At 43.9% G+C, this 25,941-nt stretch overlaps 1 protein-coding gene across 1 annotated transcript; it reads left to right on the top strand.

Annotated features, from left to right (window-relative positions):
* Positions 1-678: 678 nt before the first annotated feature.
* On the top strand, positions 679-25,467 carry LOC103586515 (DNA polymerase nu-like; the record flags this gene model as incomplete). Its single annotated transcript, XM_008567812.1, has 11 exons — positions 679-684; positions 6,236-6,290; positions 9,439-9,596; positions 12,220-12,288; positions 13,535-13,595; positions 14,299-14,363; positions 15,824-15,907; positions 16,240-16,335; positions 23,732-23,788; positions 24,703-24,756; positions 25,402-25,467. Coding segments are annotated over exons 4-11 (507 nt in total), but the record flags the coding sequence as incomplete, so codon positions are not given.
* Positions 25,468-25,941: the final 474 nt, after the last annotated feature.

Genomic DNA, 25,941 nt, shown 5'->3' with positions numbered 1-25,941 from the left:
TTTTTTGGAGTTATTATAAATGGTAGTTAAAATTATTTTTTTTCATTTTTATATGTTTATTGCTAGTATATAGAAATACATTTGATTTTTGTGTTTTGATCTTGTGTCCTGCAACCTTGCTAAATTCATATATTAGTTTCAGGATTTTTTAAAGAGATTCCTTTGGATTTTCTATGCAGACATTCATGTCATCTGTAAATAAGAATAGTGTATGGTTCCTTTCTGATTTGTCTGCTTTTTGTTTCTTTTTCCTGTCATATCACACTAGCTATGACTTCCATTATGATACTGAATAGGGTAGAGACCAGATTTGGAGGGTAAAATCATGGGTTTGGCTTTTGGCTTTGACTTTCATTAAAATACTGTTCATTTACAAGTTTAGGCCTTTTCTCTTTCTCTCTGCTTAATTATAAAATGTGACATGTTTCTTGAATATAAGTATTGTCTGTGTTTCATTTTGAAACTTTATTTTATTGCACATTTGCAGGCTCGAATTTCCCCTGTTAAAGGAATTGTGATGTTAATAAAGAGCAAAGTAGAAGGTGGCAGTGGTCATCTGGATGCCCCAGGCTGTGGTGGTGTTCTGGAGGATGGCTTCCTGTTTGATGATCAATGTATCTACATACAAACAGAGCACTCTTCTATTTGGGGCCAAGAACAAGAGGCACATAATCAATTTGCCAAGTAAGAAATCTTCACTCATTACCTTAAATCCTATTTACATGCCTGCTTTATCCTAACGTAAAGTTTTCCAAGCTCCAATTTTAATTATTTGAATTTTTAGAAGTTTTATGTAGGCACATGAAAGTAAAATGTATCTAAATAATAGGAACCTCTGCAAACACTGGCCTTCTCCCCCCCAGAGAGGTTTTGGAATGGAGTTTCCATTCTTCTGTGGGAGTCTGCTTCAGGGTTTGAATCAACTTCACAGAGAGAAGCTGGGGAGAAAGGCATCGTCCCCAAGCCCTGAAAACCCACGCTCACTTCCAGACCCCCCGTTGAATGCCCCATCCCGTTTGTTCACTCATTCCCAGCATAGAAGATGAAGTTATCCCTGCCTTCAAACAGTAAATTATTGGGCCAAGCCCGTGGCGCACTCGGGAGAGTGCGGTGCTGGGAGCACAGCAGCACTTCCGCTGCGGGTTCGGATCCTATATAGGGATGGCCGGTGCGCTCACAGCGCTCACTGGCTGAGCGTGGTGTGGCCGGTCTCAAAAAGGACAAAAAAACCAAACAACAACAAAAAAAAAAAACAGTAAATTATCCTACATACCAGAAAGGATAGTATAAATTGCAAAGCCTCGTGTCTGTGAAAATAGGCAAGACCTGTCTCACCTGGACCTGCTCTCTGAGAATCACAGAATCTTAGAGCAGGCAGGGATGCTTCTGTTGCTCCTTCTTGACTCTAAAAAGCCCTTTCTGAGTTGGAGCCTGTGCCCTCATCACCATTTCTTTGCTCGGGTTGTTGGCCAGACTCGGGTTTCTGCCCTGGCTGGGGCATCTGCTGCCTGCTGAGCCCTCTGAGTTTGAGGTGAATTAGCTGCTCTGGGGGAGCTCCTTGAGGCCACTATCCTGAAGAGGAGTTCAAGGTGGCTTTGGTGGAAGATATTCGGTACTAGCCCTTCCATGCCTCATACAGGCTCACTGGGTTCTAGGTGATTTTTAGGTAACTTTTGGGGAGAAGGTGACAATGTTTGACAAACATAGCACTCTGCTCCCAAGAAACCCTTAACCTTATTTTTATGTAATTTTTAAAGAACAATTAGTCAGGTCTATTCTATGGAGAACCCTCATGAGAAATGAGAATAGACTCTAATATTTGGATGGCCTTTTATGAATTCCAGATTTATATCTCCTACTTGACATTCTCTACTTGCACATCTAATAGTCATTTCAGCCTAACAACACATCCAAACCTGAGCTCCTATCTTCCCCTGAAACCTGATTCCTACAGCCTGGTTGTCTTAGTCAGTATCAGCACTAGCCCTTCATGAACTCAGGCCAAAGGTCCTGGCATTATCCTTGACTTTACTCTTTTTCCACAAACCATATTAAAGCTCTTAGTGAATCCCATGGACTCTACCTTCAAAATATAGCTAGAATCTACTCTACTCTTACCCACTCTGCTGTTGTCACTTGGTGGAGGCCGTTACCTCCTGACTGAATTGCAAGAGCTTCCGGACTGAACTTCCACTTCCACCTGTCCCTTCAGTCTGTTTTCAGCACAGCACTCAGAGTGGACCTGTTAAACATAAATCAGACCACATCACTCCCCTGCTCAAAATCCTCAAACAGTTCCTGCTTGGCTCTGAAGGAAAACCAAAGTCACTGTGACGGCCCTTGAGGTCTGCATGCTCTGACCCCTTCACTGTCTTCACCCGCATGGCCTCCTCTCTTCCGGCCTCAGTGCAACCAGTCTGCTTGCTGTTCCTGGCCATGTGGAGCACGCCTCTACCCAAGGGCCTTGTACCAGCTGTCCCCTCCCCGCAGCGTTCTCCCAGATATCCATAAGGTTTGCTGCTTGTTCCTTTATGTTTTTCTCTAAACAAACAAAAGTGGATTATGAACACACAAAAGTAGAGAGTAGTATGCACATTCACCCAGACCAATATTATCAAAGATTTTTCCATACTTCCTTTATCTATCTCTTTTTGGGGGTAGGGGAAAGAGCTGTGATTAAAGAAAATTCCAGACCTATCATTTTCCCTTCACATGTCTCAGGGTGCAGCTCTAAAAAAATATGTTTTTTTTCTTTAACGTAGCCACAATACCATTTTCAAACTTAACGAATTTAATACCCACTCCAAATTTAAAGTTGCTGGATTGTCTCAAATATGTCTTTCTACAGTTGATTTATTGGGATCAGGAACCCAAAAAGGCCCACATATGACATTTGGTGGCCATGTCTCTTCTGCTGCTTCTGAGCTAGAGCAACCCCCAGCCCTATCCTGCATCTTGTAGAAGGTCACACATCCTGATTTATCTGTTGGCTTCACTGTGGGTTTTTGACTTGTTCTCCTTTTCTCCATATTTTCTGTAAACTGGAGTTTAGCTCCAAGGCTTGGTTACTCAGGTCTAACTTTCTTCACACAATGCTGCCTAATGCTCCATCTGTGATGCAGCTGGATGGCTAGATTTCACAAATAAAAACACAGCACACTAAATTTGAGTTCCAGATAAACAGCAACTAATTTTTATAGTATAAGTATGCCCCAAATATTACATGGGACATACTTACACTCGAAGAATCTATCTCTCAAAAATGTTTAAAATTTTTTCAGGTGAAAATTACTTTCTGTTTTTCTGAAATCCAAACTTAACTGGGTGTCCTGTATTTTATCTGGGTACCCCTAGTGATGCAGTTGAGTTGTCCCAGTTTTTGAGGTGCTGAGATGGGGCTGTGGGTTCAGGTGGTGTCAGTGTGATTCCTCCATGGTGAGCTTCTCTACTAAACTTTCCCTTAACGGTTTTGCCTGTTGATGTGGGTCATCTGAAACACTGATTTAATTATGGTTAGTAAGACAGTGATTTTTCTAATTTCTTGCACATATATTGGCTAAAATTTTCCATAAAGAACCAGCCTCCATCAGCTAGACTTTTGTTCTGCTTACTCTTCATGTCTTTGCTTAAGAGTTACTTTATGAACCAGGACTTCTCCACTGCCTGTATAAAACAGTACCGCGCCAACAGCACACGCACTCTCCCTTCCCTTCTTCATGTTTCTGCATAACATCACTACCAATGTCTTTCTGTGGGTCTTGCTTACTTTTCTTACTGTGTGTTTTCCCCTAAGCTCCCTGAGGGCAGGATGTTTTTGTTTTGTTTATTTTTGTATCCCTGACATCTAAAAACAGTGCAACAAAGCAGGTGCTTAATTAATATTTATTCAATATTATTACTGAATGAATGAGTGTTGAGACTTAATTTTTGTAAGTTCTGGTACAATTATATGAAAATATTGCCTAAAGTACAGGTACAATAAAATTGGAAGAAATAATCCCAATTCTATGATAGTATCTTTGAGATACAAAATGAATTTAAATAAATCACATTTAAGTTAATACACACATAAATAATTTTTTGCACAAAATGTATTGAATAACATTTATTGAATGCCTGTGCAAGGTCTTTTCACATATATGATCTCTCTCCATCTTCACATTGTCTCTATATCTTAGGTCTTATTAATTCTGTTTTATAGAGGAAGAAACTGAGGCTCAGAGAGATAATTAAAGTCATAGCTCAGTCTTGAGACTTCAGCTCAAGTGCCCTTTTTTAGACTCACCTAGCTTTTTTGTATTATAGCTGCCTTTTTGCAAATGTGATATAACCAACTTACATATAACTGACTTATAAAGCACATTGTGTTTTAGCATTTTATTTTACAAGATATTATTTTTGTTGTTTGTCTTATCAAAATAGAAACCAACTAGCTTGTGTCTCTTATTAGCAGAAGATAGTGTGGTTATTAGATTATCTCTTTAAGGACCCCTGAGTGTCAATAATGAAGAAGCATCCCCATGGAAGAGAGCTCCAGCTGTCCCCAGTTCTTCTCCCTCATGAGCTCTTCGCTCCCTCTTTCCCTTCTCTCCTGTATGCCGTCCGCAGTCCAACCAGGCTGAGACCTGAAGCCTTGTTATTGGCACTTTGCTCTCCCTACCATCCTGGCCTACCTGTTCAAAGGAAACAAAGGTGAAATCACATAAAATGCAAAAAATCTAAAAAAGTCTGTTTGTGGAGCAAGACAAGCAAAATCTAATTACTTGTTGACTTAGTATGCAGAGCTTATTAGGCTCCACAGAGCTTATTAGTTTCTTTCTTCCTCAACCCTATCCAAAGAACCTCATGAGTGCATTAGTAAACATTTGCTCTAAAGTGAGATTAATGGCTTGGTGGCTTAGAGTTTGGGCCGCTGACAGCAGTAACATATGGTCTCAGACCCCAGTGTTGCCCTTTAGCTGTGTAATCCTGGGCAAACTGCTTAAGCTATTGCAGCCTAATTTTCTTCGTCTGCAAAGTGGATCTAGCATGTTCCTGATCGGATTGTGATGAGGTTTTCTGTGAAATGGTTAGGGTGGTATCTGCACATGATAAGTGTTCAATAAATATTAACTATAAATTAACCTCATATTCAGGGAGCTCATGATATAATGAGAACAAACTTTCAAGGTACACTGTATAGTGCTGTGGTTTGAATGTCCCCTAACCTCATGTTGGAACTTAATCTCCGGTATAGTGGTAGAAGGAGGGGCTTTTAAGAGGTGATTGGATCTCAAGGACTGTGCTCTGGCGAATAGATTCATCCATGCATAGAGTAATGGGTTGATGGTTTAATGGATTGTCATGGACATGGACTAGTGGCTTTATAAGGAACACATGAGAAAGCTCTTGCCATCTTCACCATGTGACTCTCTGGTCACCACGAGACTCTGTAGAGAATTCCCACCCAGAAGAAGGCCCTCACCAGATGTATCTCTTGGACCTTGGACTTCTAATCCTCCAAAACTGTAAGAAACAAATTTCTTTTTTTTTATAAATTACACAGTATCAGATATTCTGTATAAGCAACAGAAAATGGACTAATACATATAGCAAATGTGGTTCCTACATACTAGATGTATGGACAGGAGTCTAGAAGGAACATAGGAGAGGGTGCAGCTCTCTGTGTGGGGAATCAGAGCCTACCCTCCTGAAAAGTGGCACTTGAGCAGCTAGCAAAAATTGTGAAAGGACAACTGCAGTCAAGAATACAGCATGTGCAGTGGCCCAGGAGTGTGAGAGGATGTGGCACAGTTCGGTGATGGAGGAAGAGGGAAGAATGTTTGGAGAGAGTTCTGAGAGAACAGGCTGAAGATCCATCTGAGGGCTTGGCTGTCAAGGGTCTAGAGTACATATGCTCTTCTCAGGGATTTAGGTCTTGTTCTGCAGGTAATGGGCTTTACCCAGGGGTAAGCTCATAACAGCTGTGTGACCTTGCTATGTAACTTAGCCTCTCTGTCTCTCAGTTTCATCATCTATAAAATGCAGATAATAGGCAATATCTACCTCATAGGATTCCTTAGTCAATCTGTGTATGTATCGTATATAATAGCTGCTAGTAGAGTAGTAGTAATATTTTTCAAAGGTTCAAAGTTCTAAATTAATGTCTAAATCAGTGAATTTCTTTTCATCTTCTAGGAATGTGCTATTTCAGACACTGAAATGTAAATGTCCTGTTATTTGTTTTAATGCTAAGGATTTTGTGAGAACAGTGCTGCAGTTTTTTGGTAATGATGGCAGTTGGAAGCATGGTAAGCTGTAGTTTTTATTGTCTCTAAAATTTAAGTCCTCAGTGGTGGTTCCTCCCGAGAATGGGAGGTCAGTGAGGGCTACTGTGCCACAGACCCCAGGGGACCTGGACACACAGACTATGATGTACCATCTCACAGCCCTAAGCATGGGGGTACTGTCCCTCTGTGTTTCTAGGTTATTTGAATTTTTACAAGTGTATGTTACTTTTGTTATTTAAAATAGGAAAGAATTAACTTATGCAGCATGGTGAGAATGGAATTTGTTATTACCATAAATATCATATAAACTTTCTAAGAATTAAACTATAGTCCAGAGTAATTAACACCAAAACAATATAGGACACATTTTTTCTTTCATTTAAAGTAGTAAAGATATTTTATAATCTTTTTTTACTAAATGGACATATGTGTGATAAAACAAATATAGCAGAATACATTCACTGTAGAATCTAGATGGTGGATATATGAGTGTTCGCTATACAATTATTTTCAAATTGTCTTTATGCTTGAAAATGTTCATTACAAAATGTTGGAAATAAAAAACTTTTTATTGCAGAAGTTTCCAACACATACAAAAGTACCCATCACCCAGTTTCAACAATGATCATCTTACAGCCAATTTTTTCCCTCTGTAACTCTCCACCCTTCCAAACCCTCACCCCCTGGATATTTTGTAGCAAATCCTAACCATCATATGATTAATCTCTAAATATTTCAATTGTATGCCTAAAATACGGGGAATTTCTCTTTTTTTTTAAAGAAAATGTAATTTTATTAGTATTATTTTTTCACATTCTAGGATTTTGTTGTGGAGCAGTTGAGAGGGAGGAGGAGTGGAAAGGGGAAGGAAACGGGATGGAGGAAGGAGGGAAGAAGAGGGGTGGGATTGAGGCCTGTGGCACCCCCCTCATTCCCATAGGGGAGACCAGGGGGCTTTCAGTGGTGGCTTAGTCATTGCCAGGCAGGGTGCAGATGTAAGGGGGGTGTGGCAAAAGCCCTCACCCCCCACCACCCCAGCTCAGGAACCCAGGGAACTTCTTGTTGAGGCTTGGTGGTCATTGCTGGGCTGTTTGCACATGTTGGGGGACTGTGGCTGAGGCCCTTGGCCCCCTACCACCCCAGCTTGGGAGAGCCCAGGGCACTTCCTGTGGGCAGCTCGGTGGTTGTTGCTGGACTGGCTGTGGGTGCTCCAGACCAGAGTTTCCACACAACCCAGGTGTACCAGACCTCATGAGACCTGGAAGTACATATGAGGTCAACCATTAAAACCTGAGCTGCACAAAATGCCTTCCCCGGAGAATCAGCAGCAATGCAACAATTTAGCTCAACCACAGGACTCAAGTGCTGGTCCCCAGAGGAAGTTCCCCCATTTTAGAAGTAAGCAAAGGATAACACATTAGTTCCAGTGCAGAGTTTAAGTGGTAGGAACAGAAAATAATACAACACAAAACTGAAATAAAAAACAAAATACCTACAGATCAGAGACAAAGTTTGATATTAACTAGTAAAGGTCTCATATCACCAAAGAACACCTGTAAAACCTAGAAGGACCAGAAGTTCCCTAGGCTACCAAGTCAGGGAGTGGAGAGGAATGGAGGCATCAGCCATGCCCCCCAGCACCACAACCAGTCCCGAGGGTGGGGGATCTGGGGCCTCAGCCATGCCCCCCTGACACCCACAACCAGCCCAGCAACAACCACCAAGCTGCTGCAGGAAGCACCCTGGGCTCCCAAGCTGGGACAGTGCGGGGGACAAGGGGTTCAGCCACATCCCTCTGACATCTGCACCCATACCAGCAATGACCAAGCCACCGCTGGAAGCCCCCTGTCTCCCATGCAGGAAAGAGGGGGGCCAGAGGCCTCAACCCTACCCCGCCTCCTTCCTCCTTCTCCCACCCTATTTCCTTCCCCTTTCCCCTCTCCCTTTCCTCCCCAACTGCTCTGCAACATCATAGAATGTAAAAAAAAAAAAATAATATTAATAAATAAATAAATAAATAAACTTAGAAAATAAATGAATAGAGCTCTGTACCTGCCAATGTAAGAGACTTCCTGAACATCAAATGAAAAAGTCATGATACTGACTGCCTTGGTAAATGTAAATCTCTTAGACTAGTATAACATAAATAACAGAAAATATAATATTTAATGTTATATGATCTAAGACTATAGTTTTATTTAAAGGAAAACAAACTATTTTGTATAGGACAATTCATAATGTTAAAGTAACTTAAAAAGCATTCACTTTAGCTCCAATTTATCTATTAGCTTATAACTCCCCCATTCTTTTATAACTCCCCCTCCATGTCTAAAATTCTCTTGTATTAAAGTTTATCAATTTAGCAAATATAATTATTTTATTTATTTTGCTTTTTTTGTTTTGTTATTTTTCTCACTTAATTTTTTAGAAAGCACTTTCACATGTGTCTCACAGATATTTACAGTAACCTTTTCCCCCAGTTTTCAGATAAAGGAAACTAACACTGAAGGGACGAGGTGACCTCCCAGTCTCATGGGTATTTCTGACTCAGGCCCAGTGTCCCTTCCGTTGCATTGAGGCACACCGCGTTAGTCGTCTCACAGGGTTTTCCTCACATCAGGGTGAAGTCGAAGCCCCTTTGCCTGCACACACTGCCACCTGCCCAACACTCAGTGATGAGGACGCCGAGTGGGCCCGGGAGGCCCCTACCCTTCCTCCTTTGCTCAGGAGGCTTGGGCTCCCAATACCATGATACGGGGTCACGGAAGGCCTGGGAAGACAGCCCAGTGCGGGACTGGAGGGGGACATGATCGAAGGGTTGGGGTTGGGGAGAGGAGGCAAGAAGTCTGCCCAGGATTCCAACTCTGATCGCTTTTACAATGGTTTTGAGAGATCCAAATTCCAAGTGAGCTTGGACTCCTTGCCCCCTTTTTGGCTGTTTGGGATCTGCTTCTTTAGTGCGACCCCATGGAGATGGGCTGTGTGCCACCTTCTACAAGGTTCGAAATTCTCGAGGAGTGATGGGGAGTCACTCTGTCACTTAGCTCTGTACCCTGAGGGCATGGTAATGCTATTATAATCCATTTGCACCTTAAGAACCGTGTCAAAGCAGGGAAAACAACAATTATTCATTTTTCTTGGGATGATTAAATGCCCTTTTTCTCTCCAGTTGCTGATTTTGTAGGGCTAGATGCCAGAATTGCTGCATGGCTTATAGATCCTAGTGATGCTGAACCCTCTTTTGAAGATTTAGTGGCAAAATACTTAGAAAAATCCATTACAGTTAATTTGAGGAGCACTTATGGAAATTCCTCAAGAAATATTGTGGTGAGTTTTGTCAACCTTGATATAATCCTATTTTTTTTTTCCTAGAAGCTTTTTCTACTTTATAGATACTCTAACAGTGAAAAGAACGTTGCCAGTGCTCATTTTCACCTGTTCAGCACAAATTCTTTTGACCCTAGCATTTCTGGTTGAAAGTGTTGAGTCAGGATGGATGACTTTCATCATTTCAGGAAAACCATTCCTGGGAAATCCCAGTCAAAGCTTGACTCTTCTTAAGGGTCTCCCTGCTGTCAGAGTTGCCTGCTCTGTGAACAGAAAACTGCTCCTTTATAAATCCTTAGTGCTGGTGACGTGGCCACTGTGGCAGAGCTCCCAGGATGGCCACTCTTCAGTTTATGTTGGGAAAATTATAGGAGCTGCCCCGGGTGTATCTCTCCAAGCCCTCCCCTTTAGAGATGCCCCCAAGTGTCAGGAACCACAGTCTGGAGAAGCAAAGGCACTCGCAGCCATAGAGCTGGGCCTGGAGTCCAGGGAGAGGGCCCAGCAGGCCCCGAAGGAGAAGTCAGGGCCTCTCTGTTTAGGCTTCCTGGTTGTTGGTGAACAGCTACACAGTGACAGCACTGCTGGAAGAACATGATGCAGCAGGAGCTCAAGGTGCCAGGGAGAGCAGGAGGTGGCTTGTGCCTGGCTTGGCTCCATGCACTTCATCCTCACAGACCATCTGGGAGGTGAGGATCTGTGCTGTAAATAGCAGAGGTGCACTCCCCCTTAATGGAAAAAGAGATTTATCAGAAGGATATGGGGTAGCTCACAGAATCAGAGGAGAAGCAAGACCAGGCCTGGGAAGAAGAGGAGCCAGTTGGTCTCAGGGAGCAGGAGCCATAGGCTCAGTACCAGTGTGAGCTGTGAGCCACTTTCATCCAAGACTCAAGTTTCAGCACTGGGAGAGTGTCTCCCTTCCCTTTCTAGTGTCATATGTTGACCCCCCACCCCCAGAGGAGGGCAGGACATCTTAATTAGCATTCCTACCCAGGTTCCATGCCCTGAGTCCTGGAGGCTTTCCCAAACAGAAGCTGAGATATTACTGAAAGAAGGAGTTGTCCACCTAGTTATTATCAGTCCAAATTACAGATGAGAAAACTGAGGTGCAGAAAGGTTATGTATACACAGCTTGCCCAAGGTCAAGTTAAGGCCATGTTCAGAGTTTGGATTTTTTACTTTAAAGTCCAGTTTCTTTCTAGTATACACATGCATAAGTTAGGGATAGGAGTGCCTGCAAAGAACAGAAATCTGGCTACAGGGTGGGTGTTTTCTCCATGAGGAGAATCGGGCACTCCTCGTCCAGGCTGGAGCCGGTGCTCATCAGCTCTGTCAGGGTCAGAGCTCCCCGAGTGCCAGCACTTCCTTTCAGTGGGAAGCTGCGCCCTGAGGCCCCTCATCCACCCTCCAGGTGGAACAGAGGCAGCCTCGGTCGTGGTCCCACTTGTGTCTTATTGGTCAGATGGGTGTCTAGTGGAGCCATGCAGTGCGGAGGGCAGGAGAGGGAGGTGGGGCCATTCATTAATCTACAGGATCTGCCACACTGTGCTGCTCTGAAGAGGTGGTATGAACTGTCCAGGAAAACCAGAGGGAATTCCAGGTAGTGGAAGCAACATGGAAATGAGAAGGACTCACAGGGAATGTGGCTCCTTTTGGAGAGAAACAAGAGCAGTGGGGGAGGAGGGGGATGGCTGTGGGGAGCCAGAGGAGATGTGTAGGGGCTGTTCACAAGTCTGTGCCCCGATACGGAGCTGGGCCTTTCCCAGGACTTCAGAGTGGGAGTGGTGTGGTCCGCCTTGGAGGTTAGGAAGCTCCTGCAGGCAGCCACGTGTGATCCTGCCAGGTGGCAGCCAGGAGCTCCACATGGAGGTGTTCCTCCTCTCCTGCGTGGCCTCCCAACCAGTCGCTCACGGAGGGCTGAGAGGAGGCTGTGACTAGAAAATAGTGCCAGGTGTGCAGCCAGCCGCTGGCCCCTTGGGGGTTCCCACCAACCTGAGGCCCAGAGCAGAAAACTGAGTCTGAGCCGCCTGGAGTCTGGGCGTTGTTCGGCAGAGTTAGGTGTTGAGTAGGAGGTCCCGGAGCTCCACTTCAGCAGGAGGAACTAGACTGTGGATGAAGGCTCCGCCTCATCGCATCCCCCTCTTTGTCAGTTGAACACAGACCTTTGTCCGTCTCCCAGGGCCACTGAGTGTCCATCCCTAGGTGAGGACAGATGGTGAGAGTGGAGCATGGGTGTGGGGTGCTGGAGCCGAGAGAGTGGAGGCTGTGGGAGCTGGAGAGGCCAGTGTGCGTTTTCCTCTCTCTGCTGTCATTTAACCATTGCACCTTGACATCGAGCTTCTGTACACTGCTCTTTCTCAGTCGGTAGCATGAGGAAGACCCCTGGGCTAGGGTCAGTGTCTGGCTATGGATAGCTTGCACTTGCAAGGTGGAAGTGCCCCCTGTAGACTGGAACTCGTCTACTTGGGGCGATTGGTGATACTGCCACATATCTAACGGATACCTGCTGTCGAGAGCCTTGTGGGGTTTCACCAGGAAACATTTTTGCGAGTTGTGTCAATTCCCAGACTGTGATGAGCATTGCCGCCAAGTTCGTCTAATTTTTAATACTTTTGTTCTTTTATAGAATCAGAATGTATATGGGAATCTGAGGATACTCTATAGACTTACAATGGACCTTTGTTCTAAACTGAAGGCAAGACGTTTTATTGGACTTTCTGTTTGAAGGTGCTCTTGCTTAGTGCTGTACAGGAGCTGCCATTTCATGCGCATGCTCACAGGGAGCAGCAGCATAGTGTTTTGAGTGTGAAGGAAATGAAACCTTGAGTTCAGATTAAGTTAACCTATGCATCACTCAGAAAAGGGTTGTCTAGAAAGATAAGACCCAAAGCTTTAAAAGGGTTTTCTACAGGTTGAAAACAATTTTAACATTTTTACAAGCCTCCCCTTTAACTGGCATGTTTCTAATGCTGTAGTCAACAAGAAAGCTGGGAGTTTATTTTGGTTACTAGTGAAATGGACACAGCTTCACTCAGAGTCTTGTTGGGAAGCAGGTAGCCATTGGAAGGAACAATTGAGAAGAGCTGAATGCAAGGACTGTGTCCTGGGGGGAGGGCCTGGGAAGGGAGCCAGCAAGGCGGAGAAGCCTCCAGGGACAGGCAGTGGCCAGATTTTCCACCCCTGGGCTCGAAGTGCAAGCTGCTCTCAGGAGGAAACCTGTTTCTCCCTTCCTGCGCTCATCTCCTGCTGGTGCCCAAAGAGGCAACACCAATCTGAGGGCAGAGAAGGAGCCCAGGTGATGGGGACTGAAGGTAGTTAGTGCCACCTCATGAGCAAAGGGCAGGGCAGAGAGTGGGTCTGGAGGGGCAGGCAGAGAAGGTTGGGGGGAGTTGGAAGATGAGGCACAGGACTCTGTCAGATGGCAGCAGTAAAGAACAAAAAAGATGAAAACTCTAATAAAGAACATGGAAGGTGAGCCAAATAAATGGAGAGATATTTCATGCTCTTAGAGGAGGTAACCTAATATAAAGATTCCAGTGCTCCCCAAATTAACATAGTGTCAATGCAAACTCAATGAAAATTCTAGGTAAATTTTTCGGAATTGAGTAAGCTTATTCTGACATTAAAATGGAAGACTTAAAGTTTACAAATACTTAAACCAGTCTTAAAAATGAGAAAGAGTAAAGAAAATTGGGGTGAGACTTGGCCTATCTGATATTTCTAAATATCTTTACCAAGTCTTGATGATACAATAGAATACTTAAAGGAAACAGCAGTTTTATCAGAGCAAGAGAGGAGCAGATGTCGGATGGGAAACCAACCATGTCCTCTACAGGAGTTCCCTTAATTCTAGCTCACCAAAATTAAGTAGGCTTAACAACAAAATGCAGATACAAGTAACAATTTAAACTAACATTGACTTATTTCTTCCTATGAAACAGGTTTATGGTTTATGGCAACTATTTTGTATTCTGGAGCTTCCTCTGATACCAGTTTTGGCAGGTGAGTTACAAAGATGAAGTACAGTCATTTTTCTAAAGAATTCTTTACATCGTCTGGGAATGAATGTTCGCTCTAACTTATTTAGGAGTAAGTGGCATATCTCATCAGCACTAAAGAGGTAGCAGGTCGTTTATTTTCCCTTTCTGTCACAAGAGGGGTTGCACTGCATCACCACTTGGTGTGGAAGGAATACAAGGTTCTGACATTTCCGTCATAGGATCCCTCTGTACTGTCTGGCCAGCATCATCTCTAATCCTGGTTTGCTGTTCTAGTACCCCTCCCCCCAGCCTGATAGAGTCCTGAGAACCTCCCTGCAACAATCTTTGCAGGGCTCTCTTCTGCCTTTGCCTCTGAGCCAGGTCCTGCTGGGCCTGTAGGAAAGTAGAGCAGAGCCTGGCACTCTCAGCCCAGCTGATCAGAGACAACTTTACATTCAGAGTGTGCCAAGGGCCAGGCCATGGCTGCCAGGGCAGTCCCCACACCTGCTACCACCTCAAAGACTGGCTCTGCTCACGCTCCTTTTTCTTCGCTTGTAACCCGGGGTCCTGAACGACCCTTTGCAGCGGCAGGCAGGCAGAAGGGACTAAGTATCGGGGCTTGCTGTCTGTGCTGACCCCGTCAGGGAGGGAGGCACTTCAGTCTTTACTGAAGAGGATTTCTTGCTGCAATGCAAATGTGATCTGACTTGGTTTTTGTGTCACAGTGATGGAAAGCTACCACATTCGGGTGGACAAAGAAAAACTGGAGAGGACATCCGCCCTTCTGGGGGTAAGTTATTTCAGACTGTTGGTACTTGTCATTGCTCTCCTGCATGATTAGTTGTTCCCAGCACTGGGTCTAGAGATTCTGCTGTTCATTGACCCTCCTTTGCCTGAGACTAGTGTTGACACCATTCCCCTTCTCTCTGAGTCCTGCCTTGAAAAGACGGAAACAGCCTCGCATTTAGTGCAAGTGTGTGTGGGGGGGGGCGGGATAGGGGGAGAAACATCACATCTAATGGGCATGTGCAGGGTTGAAGCCTCACATCTAGCATGTGGGGTGGGGGATGCATTGCATGGAGTGTACGTGGTCGGCAGGGGCAGGGTGGTATTCAATGGATCCTCTAAAAAGGTAGGTCCTTCTAAAAAGGTAGGTTTTTTTTTTTGTCTTTTTGTCTTTTTTCGTGTCCGGCAACGGATTGCAACCCTCAGTGTTGCGCCCGGACCGGACCGGACCGGCAACGGGATCGCAACCCTCGGCGCTGCGCCCGCACCTCGCTCAGCCAGTGAGCGGGAACCGGTCTGTATGTGGGATCCGAACCCTCGGCGGGAGCGCCGCCGCGCTCCCAAGCGGCGCACTGTAGCAGTGCGCCACCGGGCTGGCCCAAAAGGTAGGTTTTTTTAAAAATGAGGACACTGCCCACTATAGTTTGGTGAAGGAATTCTTGTGCTTCTTGAAAAATGAAAATACACAGAGATGTGCCCACCCTGACTAGATTAGACTCTTGTTTGTTTTTCTATTTAAAAGACAAATTTTAACAGACGTAAAAAATAGCGATTTTGGTGAGGACATAATGGCATCTTTTTATGGGTTTATTTCTATTTACCTGATTACTAATGAGGTTGAACAGCTTTTCATATCATCATTAGCTATTCGGAGTTTCTTTTTCTTTTTTCTTTTTTGGCAGCTGGCCAGCATGGGGATCTGAACCCTTGACCTTGGTGTTATAACACCATGCTCTAACCAACTGAGCTAACCAGCCAGTCCCTGGAGTTTCTTTTTTGTCAAGAAACTGTTCAAGTCTTTACCCATTTTCATATTCTCTCACTGATTTATAGGATATCCTGATATATTCTGGATAAGAGCCTGTTATGGATACTTTCTCCTTTTCTGTCTTGTTTTATGTGGTGTTGGATCCCTTTTCTAGTCCTAGTATTGCTGGAGAATGCATTCTTCCTCTCCCTCATTTTGGTGTATTTTTTTTCAGTTTGTTTCCCTAGGTTTTGGGGACGGTGACTCTATGAGCCCGAGTATTCCACCACGAGTCTAAATATGTATTTTTGTGTAATCAATTATGTTATAATAAAATAAATAAATAAAATATGTATTTTTAATGTCCATTTTGGTAAATTTGTAGATTATTTTTTATTCTATTAAGAGTTTTGTTGGGAATTGTTTGATGAAGAAAAGTAATAATTTTAAATTGTGAAAATTATTAATGAGATTAATTGTGTTTATCACATTTTCAGGCTCATCTCAAGGAATTGGAGCAAGAAGCCCATTTTGTTGCAGGAGAACAATTTCTTATAATGAGTAATAATCAGCTTCGAGAGGTAAAGCTAAATTTTGGCCCTTTCATAAATATATTTCTTAATCAGGAGTTAAAAGAAATTAAAGGGAGATTTATTTTTAATTTATAAATGTTATTCTATGTTGTTTGGTATGTAAGCTGTTCATGTTCTCTCACCAATAATGAACACGTTGAGATTGATTACTTCAAAGCCTTTAACTGAGAAAAGTACTAAATCAGAATTTAAATAGACAAGTTTTCTAACATCTCTTTGGGTATGTTTTCTCTTGCTGGTGGCTTTAACTCTGTTATAGTGCATTCTCTCTCTCTTAAGTCTGGCCTTCTCTTAACACATGGAAATTGCTCTTGTTGAAGATCCTCTTTGGCAAGTTGAAGCTGCACCTGCTGAGTCAAAAGAAGAGTCTTCCCAGAACGGGGCTACGGGAACACCTGTCCATGTCAGAAGCCATGGTAAGATTCCAAAATCATCCTTTTCCTTTTTGAAATGATCGCTGTCTGAACCAGATGTGAGCTGACTCTCAGACCCTTCTGAGCTTCCCTCGGAGGGTCCTCCCCTCGTGCTGGCAGCAGCCACCACAGAAGAGGTGTTTCCCACCCCAAGATTGTGCTCCTAGCTGTGAACCCAGGAGGAGAGACAGACAGTACACTTGTCCAGAAGCAATTAATTGGCTTGATTTCCTGCAAAGATAAGTTCATGGAGTTCTGTTCTTGAAATGAAGTTCTTAGCAATCCAGTCATGACCTCTTTGTTTCATGTCCCTGAAAGAGACTGGAAGTGGGAGAGGTCATCAGTCTTCTCCTTTCCCCAAATGTATTTTAGAGTATTTTAGCTACCCTTCCCTGAGAGAGGAATATATCTTTAAAAAGACAGGGAGCAGTGAGATTCTCCTCTGTTGGGATGGTAGAGTGTAAGCCAATATTCAGAAGCCATTAAGTAGTTTTACTGAGAGGATACAGAGTGGAGGTCAGTAAGTAAGTGAACTCATGTCGCTGTAGTGAGAACCAGCTCCCGGGGCTGCAGTTTGTACTTCCTGTGCCCTGTCTGACTTTGCAGCCGAGGACCATCTCCTCTCTGGCCGCTTTGCCTTGGCAGCACTGCACTCCTGCTCAGCTCGGCACCTTAGAGCGCTGCTCTCCTGGATCTGAGCTCACCGACTGTGCCAACCTGTGGCCCTCGTGTCCCAGGGGGGAAGGATGGACTCCTGTGGAGGATTCTCTCCTAAGTGCACTTGGAACCGCCCTCCTCCAAATCCTGTTCTTCAAGCCTTCTTCACCTTAGTGAAGGGCCCATCCTCCTCCCAGGTCCTTGGGAGCCAGTGCAGAGTAGTGAGTGAGAGCAGGGACAGCAGGTCAGCCACCATTACTTGACTGCTCTATGCCTTAGTTTCCTGGTCTATGAAAGAAAGATAGTAGTAGGAATTCCCTACTGGAATCTTGTGAGGACTCAGTGAGTGAGTGGGTGTTGAACAGCACTTCGGACCATGCCTGGCACACAAGCTCCTGGAAAACCAGTGAGTGTTGGCTGTTACTGTTAGCCACTCCATCCGAAACCTGGGTGTGAGGCTGGCTGGTTAGCTCAGCTGGTTCGAGCACAGCCTTATAACCCCAAGGTCACAGGTTCAGATCCCTGTGCTGCCAAAACAAACAAACAAACTTGGGAGTCGTCTTTGACTTTCTTTCACCCTCACCCACAGCAAGTCTCACAGTTGCTATCTACAACATGTGCTGAGTCTGCCCCTATCACCTCCATAGTCCTCTCTCACTTACTTTACTCCAAAACCTCCAACTAGTCTCCTGGCCTCCACTCTTACCTTTGCTGGTCATTCTTCACATCCAGGCAGGGTCAGCTTTTAAAAGTATTGGAAAAATCACATTGCTGCCCTGACCAAAACTTCCAGCGGCTTCCCATCACACTTAGAATCAAACCCAAGCTCCTGAATGCGTCCCCCAGGCCGTGGGCCTGGCTCTGCCCTTTCCCTGGCCCCTTTCCTCTGAACAGCCTGCTGCCCACGGCTCTGCACAGGCGTGTCCCTTGGTCCCCAGACTCTCACCACAGATTTTGCATGCTGGCTCCTGATTGTCAGCTTAAATATTGCCTCCAGAAGACCTTCTCTGGTCACCTAGACTATAGCAAGACCCCAGTTGTTACCTGTTTCTTTACCTAGATTTATTTTCTGCACACAACTAACCATTACTTAAAGTTATCTCAGGCATTTGTTTGCTTATTCCACTGGAATGTAGGAATCACAGACCTCACCTTTTTCCCGGAATTAATATGGCCTAAAACTAGTCCCTAGTGGGGCTGAGCTAAATGCCCATGGTTCGTTTGTGAGCACTGGGGCAGCACGTGGTTCCCGGGAGCAGCACTCTGTCCTGCTGGATCAGCCCAGCACAGCAGGTGTGGCAGTGCGCTCGAAGCGCCAGCAGTGGGCGCTGCCTGGAAAAGCCACACGCCTCCTATCCTGGCACCAGCTGGCACTGTCTCCCTTCCCTACACAGCTCCCTGCCCTCTGCAGACAAGCAGCACTGTGAGAAGGGAAGTCGGACTCTCTTCTGGTTCTGATGTGTTTTCTTGTAGACAGAATTAAGACAATGACTTCAACGAGGAGACTCATTTTTCTCCACAAAGACGTGATCGACATAAGTCATATTATCCTCACTTATTTGCTGACAAGTCATGCTATTCATTCTGTGCACTTAAAAAAGTTTAACTTTTACTACATGTCTGTGGTTCTAAATTCAAAGTTAAGATTCTTTCTTGCTGCTTTTCTTACCCTTCTTGTCCCCTTCCCATCCAGCAGATGGACTGGTGTCCAGGCAGCACACACGGATTCATTACTGCCCACCTCTCCTGCTAGACTTAGCTGCAGCTGGGCGTGGGCTTCTCTCTGTTCCTGGGTATTCCCCATGCTTGGCACCATGCCTGGGGCATAGTGCACACTCAGTAAATCTCAAATGAATCCCTCAGGTTTTGATATGCACTGCTTTTTTATCATTGTTTAATTTCACATATTTTCTCATTTCCATTATGATTCTTCTTTGACCATTGAGTTGTTTGGAAGTGTGTTCTAAAATTTCCAAGTGTGCGAGGGCTTCCCAGATATTTTTTGTTATTTACTTCTAAATTAAATGTGCCACAGTCGGAGAACATGATCTGAGCATCCTCAGTTCTTTGACACTCACCGTCGGAGTTCACAGGTGCCCCTCATGCATGAAAGAGCGTGTTTCTTGCACCTGTGCAGGTGACGTTCCAGAGACCTGTGGCATAGAGCTAGAGGGTTTTTCCCACTTGCTCTTGCCAAGGAGTAGCGGGAGTTTCCTCCTCTCAGTAGACACACGAGGAATGGGGAACAAGGGTCCTTCTTTCACAGACCTAAGGAGGCTTTGGTGCTGTTTTCTCCAGCAAAGTCACATGTTCTCAGAACATAATCGGGGGCTCGAGCCCTGGGAAAGTGGTCCGGCCTGGGGTAATAATCCAGGTTTGCTGGGTTGCAGGCAGCCCGGACCAGCCACTCATCATGTCCGGGTTTGCCTCTCAGAGCCCTGGACTAACTGAAGTGACAGGGGTCTCCAGGTCACAATGTGTACTGACCCCTCTACTGGGTGTCTAGTATGTGACATGCATCCTGCTAGGCTTTGGGATGCAGATGTGAACAGGACATATATCTTCCCAAGTTTATTCAACAAGCATTTATTGTGGCCCTGGCTCTGTTAGACACTGTTTATGGCTTGGTGGGGAAAAGGTCCTTGTCCTTATAGACTATGTATCCTAGTAAGGAGCTGCATTAGTCAGGGTTCTGCAGAGAGACAGAACCAATAGGAGATATAGATATAGATATATGAGAAGGGATTCTTTTTGGTGGGGGTGGGGCAGCTGTCCCGTACAGGAATCTGAACCCTTGGACCCTTGACCGTGGTGTTATTAGCACCATGCTCTACCAAGTAAGCTAACCAGCCAGCTTGAGAAGGGATTTTACTAGGGGCATTGTCTCATGTGAATTCTAAGAAGAAGTCTAAGTCCCACAACAGGTCATCTGCAAGCTGGAGATCCAGAGATGCTGGTAGCGTGGCTCAGGCCAACTCTGGAATCCTCAGAACCCAGGAAGTCAATGGTGTAATTATCAGTCTGAGGGCTGGCTGGTTACTTCAATTGGTTAGAACGTGGTATTGTAACTCTAAGGTCAAAGGTTCTGATCCCCATGCTGACCAGCCGCCAAAAAAAAAAAAAAAAGTTCTCAGTTTAATGCTGAAGGCCAAGAACCCAGAGGGCTCTTAGGAAGTCCAAAAGCTGGTGTGCTTGAGTTCTCATGTCCAAGAGCAGGATAATAAGGGAGTCCCAGCACCAGGAGAGAGAGAGCAAATTCACCTTTCTTCAATGTCTTTTCATGGCTAGATAGCTCATTTCTTTTTAATGTTGAATACTATTTCATTGTCTGGATTTACCACACTTTATTTATCTATTCATCTACTGAAGGACAAGTTTCCATGTTTTAGCAATTATGAATAAAGCAGCTATAAATATCTGTGTGTAGGATTTTGTGTGGATGTAAGTTTTCAGTTCATTTGGGTAAGGAACACAATTGCTGGATTGTATGGTAAGATTATGTTTAGTTTTGTAAGAAAGTGCCAAACTGCTTTCCAAAGTAGCTGTACCATTTTGCATTCCCACCAGCAGTGAACGAGAGTTCCTGTTGTTCCATGTCCACATCAGCTTTTGGTGTTGTCAGTTCTGGATTTTCACCATTCATATAGGTATTAGAGATGTTTTTAAAAAATCACTCTTGTAGTTGGTTGGAGGATGGGGCAGACTAATTAATAGGCCATCGCAACAGTCCAGGGACAGGTATCACTGCATTCCAGGTGATGCCGTGAAGATGCAGCAAAACAGGTGGATTTTCAGAGCATTTTTACAACAGGAGGACCTTCTGATACATTCATGTGAGAAGAACGGTTTATGGGGGGTAGGTAAGTACTCAATATTGGACATGTTAGAATAGAAGTGTGCGTGAGACACTGACGAGTCATGTCTCATGGGCCGTGGGATCTGTGATGGAGCCCAGGATAAGTCCCGCACTGGAGACACACACTTGGAGGCTGTCAGTCACCCTGGGACAGTGGTCTTGTACCATGGCTTGAGACTGGGAAACACTGGTGCCCAGGCCCACAACTGACTCACTGAGCCAGAATCAGCCTGAGTAGCCTAGCCACAGGCCTGTTTTTGAAGCTTCCGCTGATTCTGATATGCAGCCAGCATTGATAACCACAGAGTTGAACTCTGAGAAACTGACATTTAGAGGTCAGAAAGAGAGAGGCGCCAGTGAGAGATGACGGAGAGGCCAGGGTGAGAAAGGAGATTGAAAGAATGTGGTGTCAGAGTCCACAGAACTTCTGATAAAGCCTGCAGAGTGCGACCAGCTCACGGCACTCACTGTGATCACTGACCAACGTTTGGAGTACTTTGTACATAGTTTTATGTGATGAAACACTTAATTCTTTTCAAGTGTTCTCAGACTGCTCTAGTCAAGATATATAGGGAGACTGTTGGTTAGAAAGTTATTTTGTGAGCAAGATGTCGAGATAAGGAGAGCTAGATGATCTGAAGCAGTTTTCTTGGCAAAGTATTCTCACGCATTTTCACCCCCCTAGAGGTAGCTTTTCCAAGAAAACTGCAATTCGGTATTATGCTGAGGCAAGATTCCTCCCCCCCCCCACCCCCCCGAGCAGTGCCAGCCTCTGAGGATGCCAGACTTGACTCCTGTTGATGTTTTCATAGCTGTCGTGGCTCTCATGCCCTCAGTCTTTACTCAGAGACTGATGCAACTCAGTGGTTTACACTATTGCATTGAAAGCATATTGTCAGTTCTCCCCAAGTTAACCCACAGATTCTCAACAATCCCAATCAAAACCTTGATGCCGGTTTTTTTTTTTTTTTTTGGTAGAAATTGACAAGCCCAGATCTATATGGAAATACAAAAACTGAGAAGAACCAAGATAATCTTGAAACGGGGGGGCACTATTGGAGGACTTAGTCTATCGAATATCAAGACTAATTGTAAAGCGATAGGAATTAGTTAAGCAAATACCATTTGGTGTTGACTCAAGGATAAACAAATAAACCAGTGGACCAAGATAGAAAATCCACGAACAGACCTTTATATGTGTGTATAAAACACATGATTTCTGACAGGGGCGATGTACAGAGCAGCAAGTCAGGAGGGCTCATTACGTAATAAGGGCCAGAGCATGTTAACCCCCACTTCACACTGTCCATAGCAATAACCTCCAAGTGATTTGTGTATCTCACTATAAAAAGCAAAACAGGAAAGACTGGAGGAGATACCATAAGGGAATATCTTTAATACCTTGCAGTGGGTAGACACTCACGAGAGGACACAGTATGCATCACCATGAAGGGAAAGATGGATAAACTGTACGACAGTAAAACTTAAGGCTCTCCACTTATGAAAAGACGCCAACCACTGAACGAGTAAACATGCAGGCCACGTAAGGGGAGAAGATATTTCCAACAAATATAACTGACCAAAAAACCCCTGTCCAGAATAACGAATTCCTACAATTCAATAAAAAACACATACAAACCAATTTTTTTAAAATGAGCAAAATACACAAACTGGGGGTAAATGAAAGAAGAAATATAGTTAGTCAATAAATATATGAAGACTGTTCAATGTTTTTAGTCATTGGGGAAATATGAGGGTTCTTCAAAAAGTTTATGGAAAGATATATATATGTTTTAATTCCATTTTTTCACAGACTTTTTGAAGTACCCTCATACAAATTAAAACCACAGTGAGATATCACTTCTCATTTACCAGAACAGCTCACATTAAGAGCAACAATCACATGCATTGACAAAGAACTTTCATGTGTTGCTGGTAGGGGTATAAACTGGTGTGTTACTTTGAAGAACTAGCGCTAACTCTGCTGCAGTTGACCCAGCAATTTCATGCCCCTTTGTGTATATATTCAACAGAACTGTGGACACATGCCAACTAAAATCTGTGTACCAGAATGTTCATAGCAGTGTTATTCGTAATAGTGCTGAAGTGGAAAATCCCATATATCCATCAAGGGTGGAGTGGATGACTAATCGCCCTACATTCACACAATTGAATAATACACAGCAGTACAAATAAATTAAATACTGCCTCACACAACAGTGATGAGCCTTAAAACCATGATTTTGAACAAAAGAAGGCACACACAGAGTACCTATTGGTATGAAGTTCAAAAACAGGAAAAAGTAGCCTATGGTTGTAGAGGTCAGTGATGTTACCTCTGGGGAAGGAGCGAGGACTTGTGGAAAGCAGCATGTTCCATCTCTTGATGTGGGTGGCTATTACACAAGTGTGCTCACATTGTGATAATTCAACAAACTGTGTTCTTGTGATCTTTTGCTCTCCTATATGTATATTTTGATTTCTAAAGTTAACTTAACCTATAATCACATTCCAGTGTTACTTCCCTGAAATTATGCCCAGATAATTGTGATTCAAATGTTGGGTGTTTCTGAACTTTTGAGTTACATGTTTGTAGGCAATTTCTTGAATGGTATTTTACATGTCCTGGATTTAGATTTCACAAATTTAATCTTAAGAGGAATCTTATTTCCAAGCTCGTGTGAAGTGCTTTTAGCTCCCAAGTGGACAACAAAATGATTTCATAAGGCGTTAGGACTGAGAGACTTGATAAACTGAGTTTATAGTAAATCTTTATTTTGGAAAATATGCTCAATTATCAGGACTTTCCCCAGCTGAAAATAAGTGTTTGAAATGTTAAAATAAAATGAAGGAATTACGTTGGTGCAATTTATTTTCATTTTTTAGTTAACTGCTCTGCAAGACCTTCATCCATTACCCAAGATAATTTTGGAATACAGGCAGGTAAGTTAATTTTTTTTTGTAAGTAACTTGGTGGTAAAGGGGAACTGTATGGCCCTCTCTCTGCGAACAGAAATCCGAAGTCGCGGGAGTCGCCCTGACAGTGTTCTAAAGGGTGTATAATTCTCCCAGGCTGACCTCACATTAGCGCTGGCTACTTGCACCCCAACATGGTGTACTCAAGTATCCAATCAACTCCGCTCCACGTTGTGAGTCTGAGGGGTTATAAATGGAAGGAGCCTACGGAAAGTTGGGAAGAAAATACCCAGTGTGTAATTACTGTGTGGTCAGTGTGGAGGAGGCTTCTATCAGGGCTGAGTTCAGAGACTTCCCACGACGGCCCCTCCCCTGGTTTCCAGGCTTGGCGAGGCTGCCACACAGCAGCGATTCCGCATTCTGTGCACATTCACCTGCTGGCTGACGGCCCCTCCCCCTTTCTCTGCTCATACACCTGCCATTTACTTCAGAAATTCTCTGTTTTTCCTGAGCCATGTTGATAACTTTTGCCATCACCCGTACCACCAGTACTGTTATTTACTAAGTCTGTGGCTGCTGTCTCTGTACCACACCATACCAGGCTGGCCCCTTCTTCCGAGAGAAATGTAAGGATTGGGAGAGAACTAAAAAGGGGACACTGGATCAGGGGTATTTGCTTGTTTATCTATCTCTGCAACCTTTCTGTAAATCTAGAATTATTCCAGAATAATCTATGTATTTTGAAAAGGTGGGATGACATTTTTCTCTGCAGGCCAGTGTTATTTAATCCTGGTTCTAGCTCAGGTCATTTCAGGGCTTCCTAGAGTCACCAAAGGTCATAGCAGCACATGCCCAGCACTGTGTGAAGCACTGCTCTGATGTTTGTTCCTATTTAAGTACTTAAACAAAAAATAATAATTATTCTTTTCTATGTAATTTAGGTTCGTAAGATCAAGTCAACCTTTGTAGATGGATTACTAGCTTGCATGAAAAAGGTAACTGAAGCTTTTAAGAAAAAGATACTGTGATTAGGAATATGGTTTATATATGAGTTCAGATATATATAGAACTTTTATAATTTTAATAAATGGCAAAATAATCTAATATTCTTGAAACTGTAAGCCATGATTTGTTATTCGGTCTCCTCACAGCATAGGTTGATGTTATACCTCACAGTTTTATGTTTATACGGAAGCTTTACAGCTTCCTGCTTTCCAATCTGTTATTAAATCTCTTTTCTGAAATCACTTGGGGTAGATGCTGTTGTGTTAGTTCACACCAGAGGTGACTGTAGCCAGAGATGTTCTGTGACTTGTTTGAGAGCACACAGCAAAGGACAGAACCTGTCACACACAGTCCCACCCATAGCCCACACACATGGTTTGTAAGTGACATAAGACCTACACGTCCTAGTACAGCTTCTCCATGGGTTACAGGGAAACCTCCTTCTCCACGCATCACCCATCACTTGTCAGGATTGTAACCCCCAAGGATATTTTGGGGCTGGGAGTTTAGGGCCACCAGCCCATTGACTTCGGGAGGAGCAGCAAGCGTTGTGTGTTGTAGGTGAAGGGTATAGCATATTTTTGGCTTCACGTAGAATTGCCAGAGTTTAAACTGATTCTTTTTAACTGAAAAAGGGCTTCATTTCCTCTACCTGGAATCAAACTGGAACTGTGACTGGAAGACTTTCAGCCAAGCATCCTGTAAGTTAGTGCTCTTTGTTAAATGCCACTTTCCATGCCTCACAATTGAAGTTTGCCCAGACGTGTGTTTGCATTTCCATTTCCAAGAGGGAACCTCACACTGATGAATTGTGTTTTATTCTGTTTATTTATTGCACTAATATTTATTTAGGACCTATTATGTTCTGGGAACACAGCAGGGGAACAAGACATATGTTTCCCCTTCTCATGAGGTGCTAAGTTAGTGAGAGAATTCTTCACACCCAGAAGTCCATGCACTCTGGCACCAAAGGCAAGAGAGACCCTGTTCCCCCTTCCCCTCTTCCTTATCAGATTTGTGCTGGACAAGTGGCTTCTGATTTCCACAAATGTGTGGAAATATCTGAAGCTCTGATGACCACCTCCATTTTTTGGTTGTTGTTGAAGACTGTCTCTTTAATAACATGTGACCCAATTAACTTCTTTTTTTTTTTTTTTTTTTTTTTTTTTTTTTTT

The sequence above is a fragment of the Galeopterus variegatus genome, unplaced genomic scaffold, assembly GCF_000696425.1.
Source record: "Galeopterus variegatus unplaced genomic scaffold, G_variegatus-3.0.2 Scaffold347, whole genome shotgun sequence".
In the NCBI taxonomy this organism is placed as follows: Eukaryota; Metazoa; Chordata; class Mammalia; order Dermoptera; family Cynocephalidae; genus Galeopterus; species Galeopterus variegatus.
Note: the sequence above shows the minus strand (reverse complement) of the source record. Positions and strands in the feature narration are given on the sequence as shown.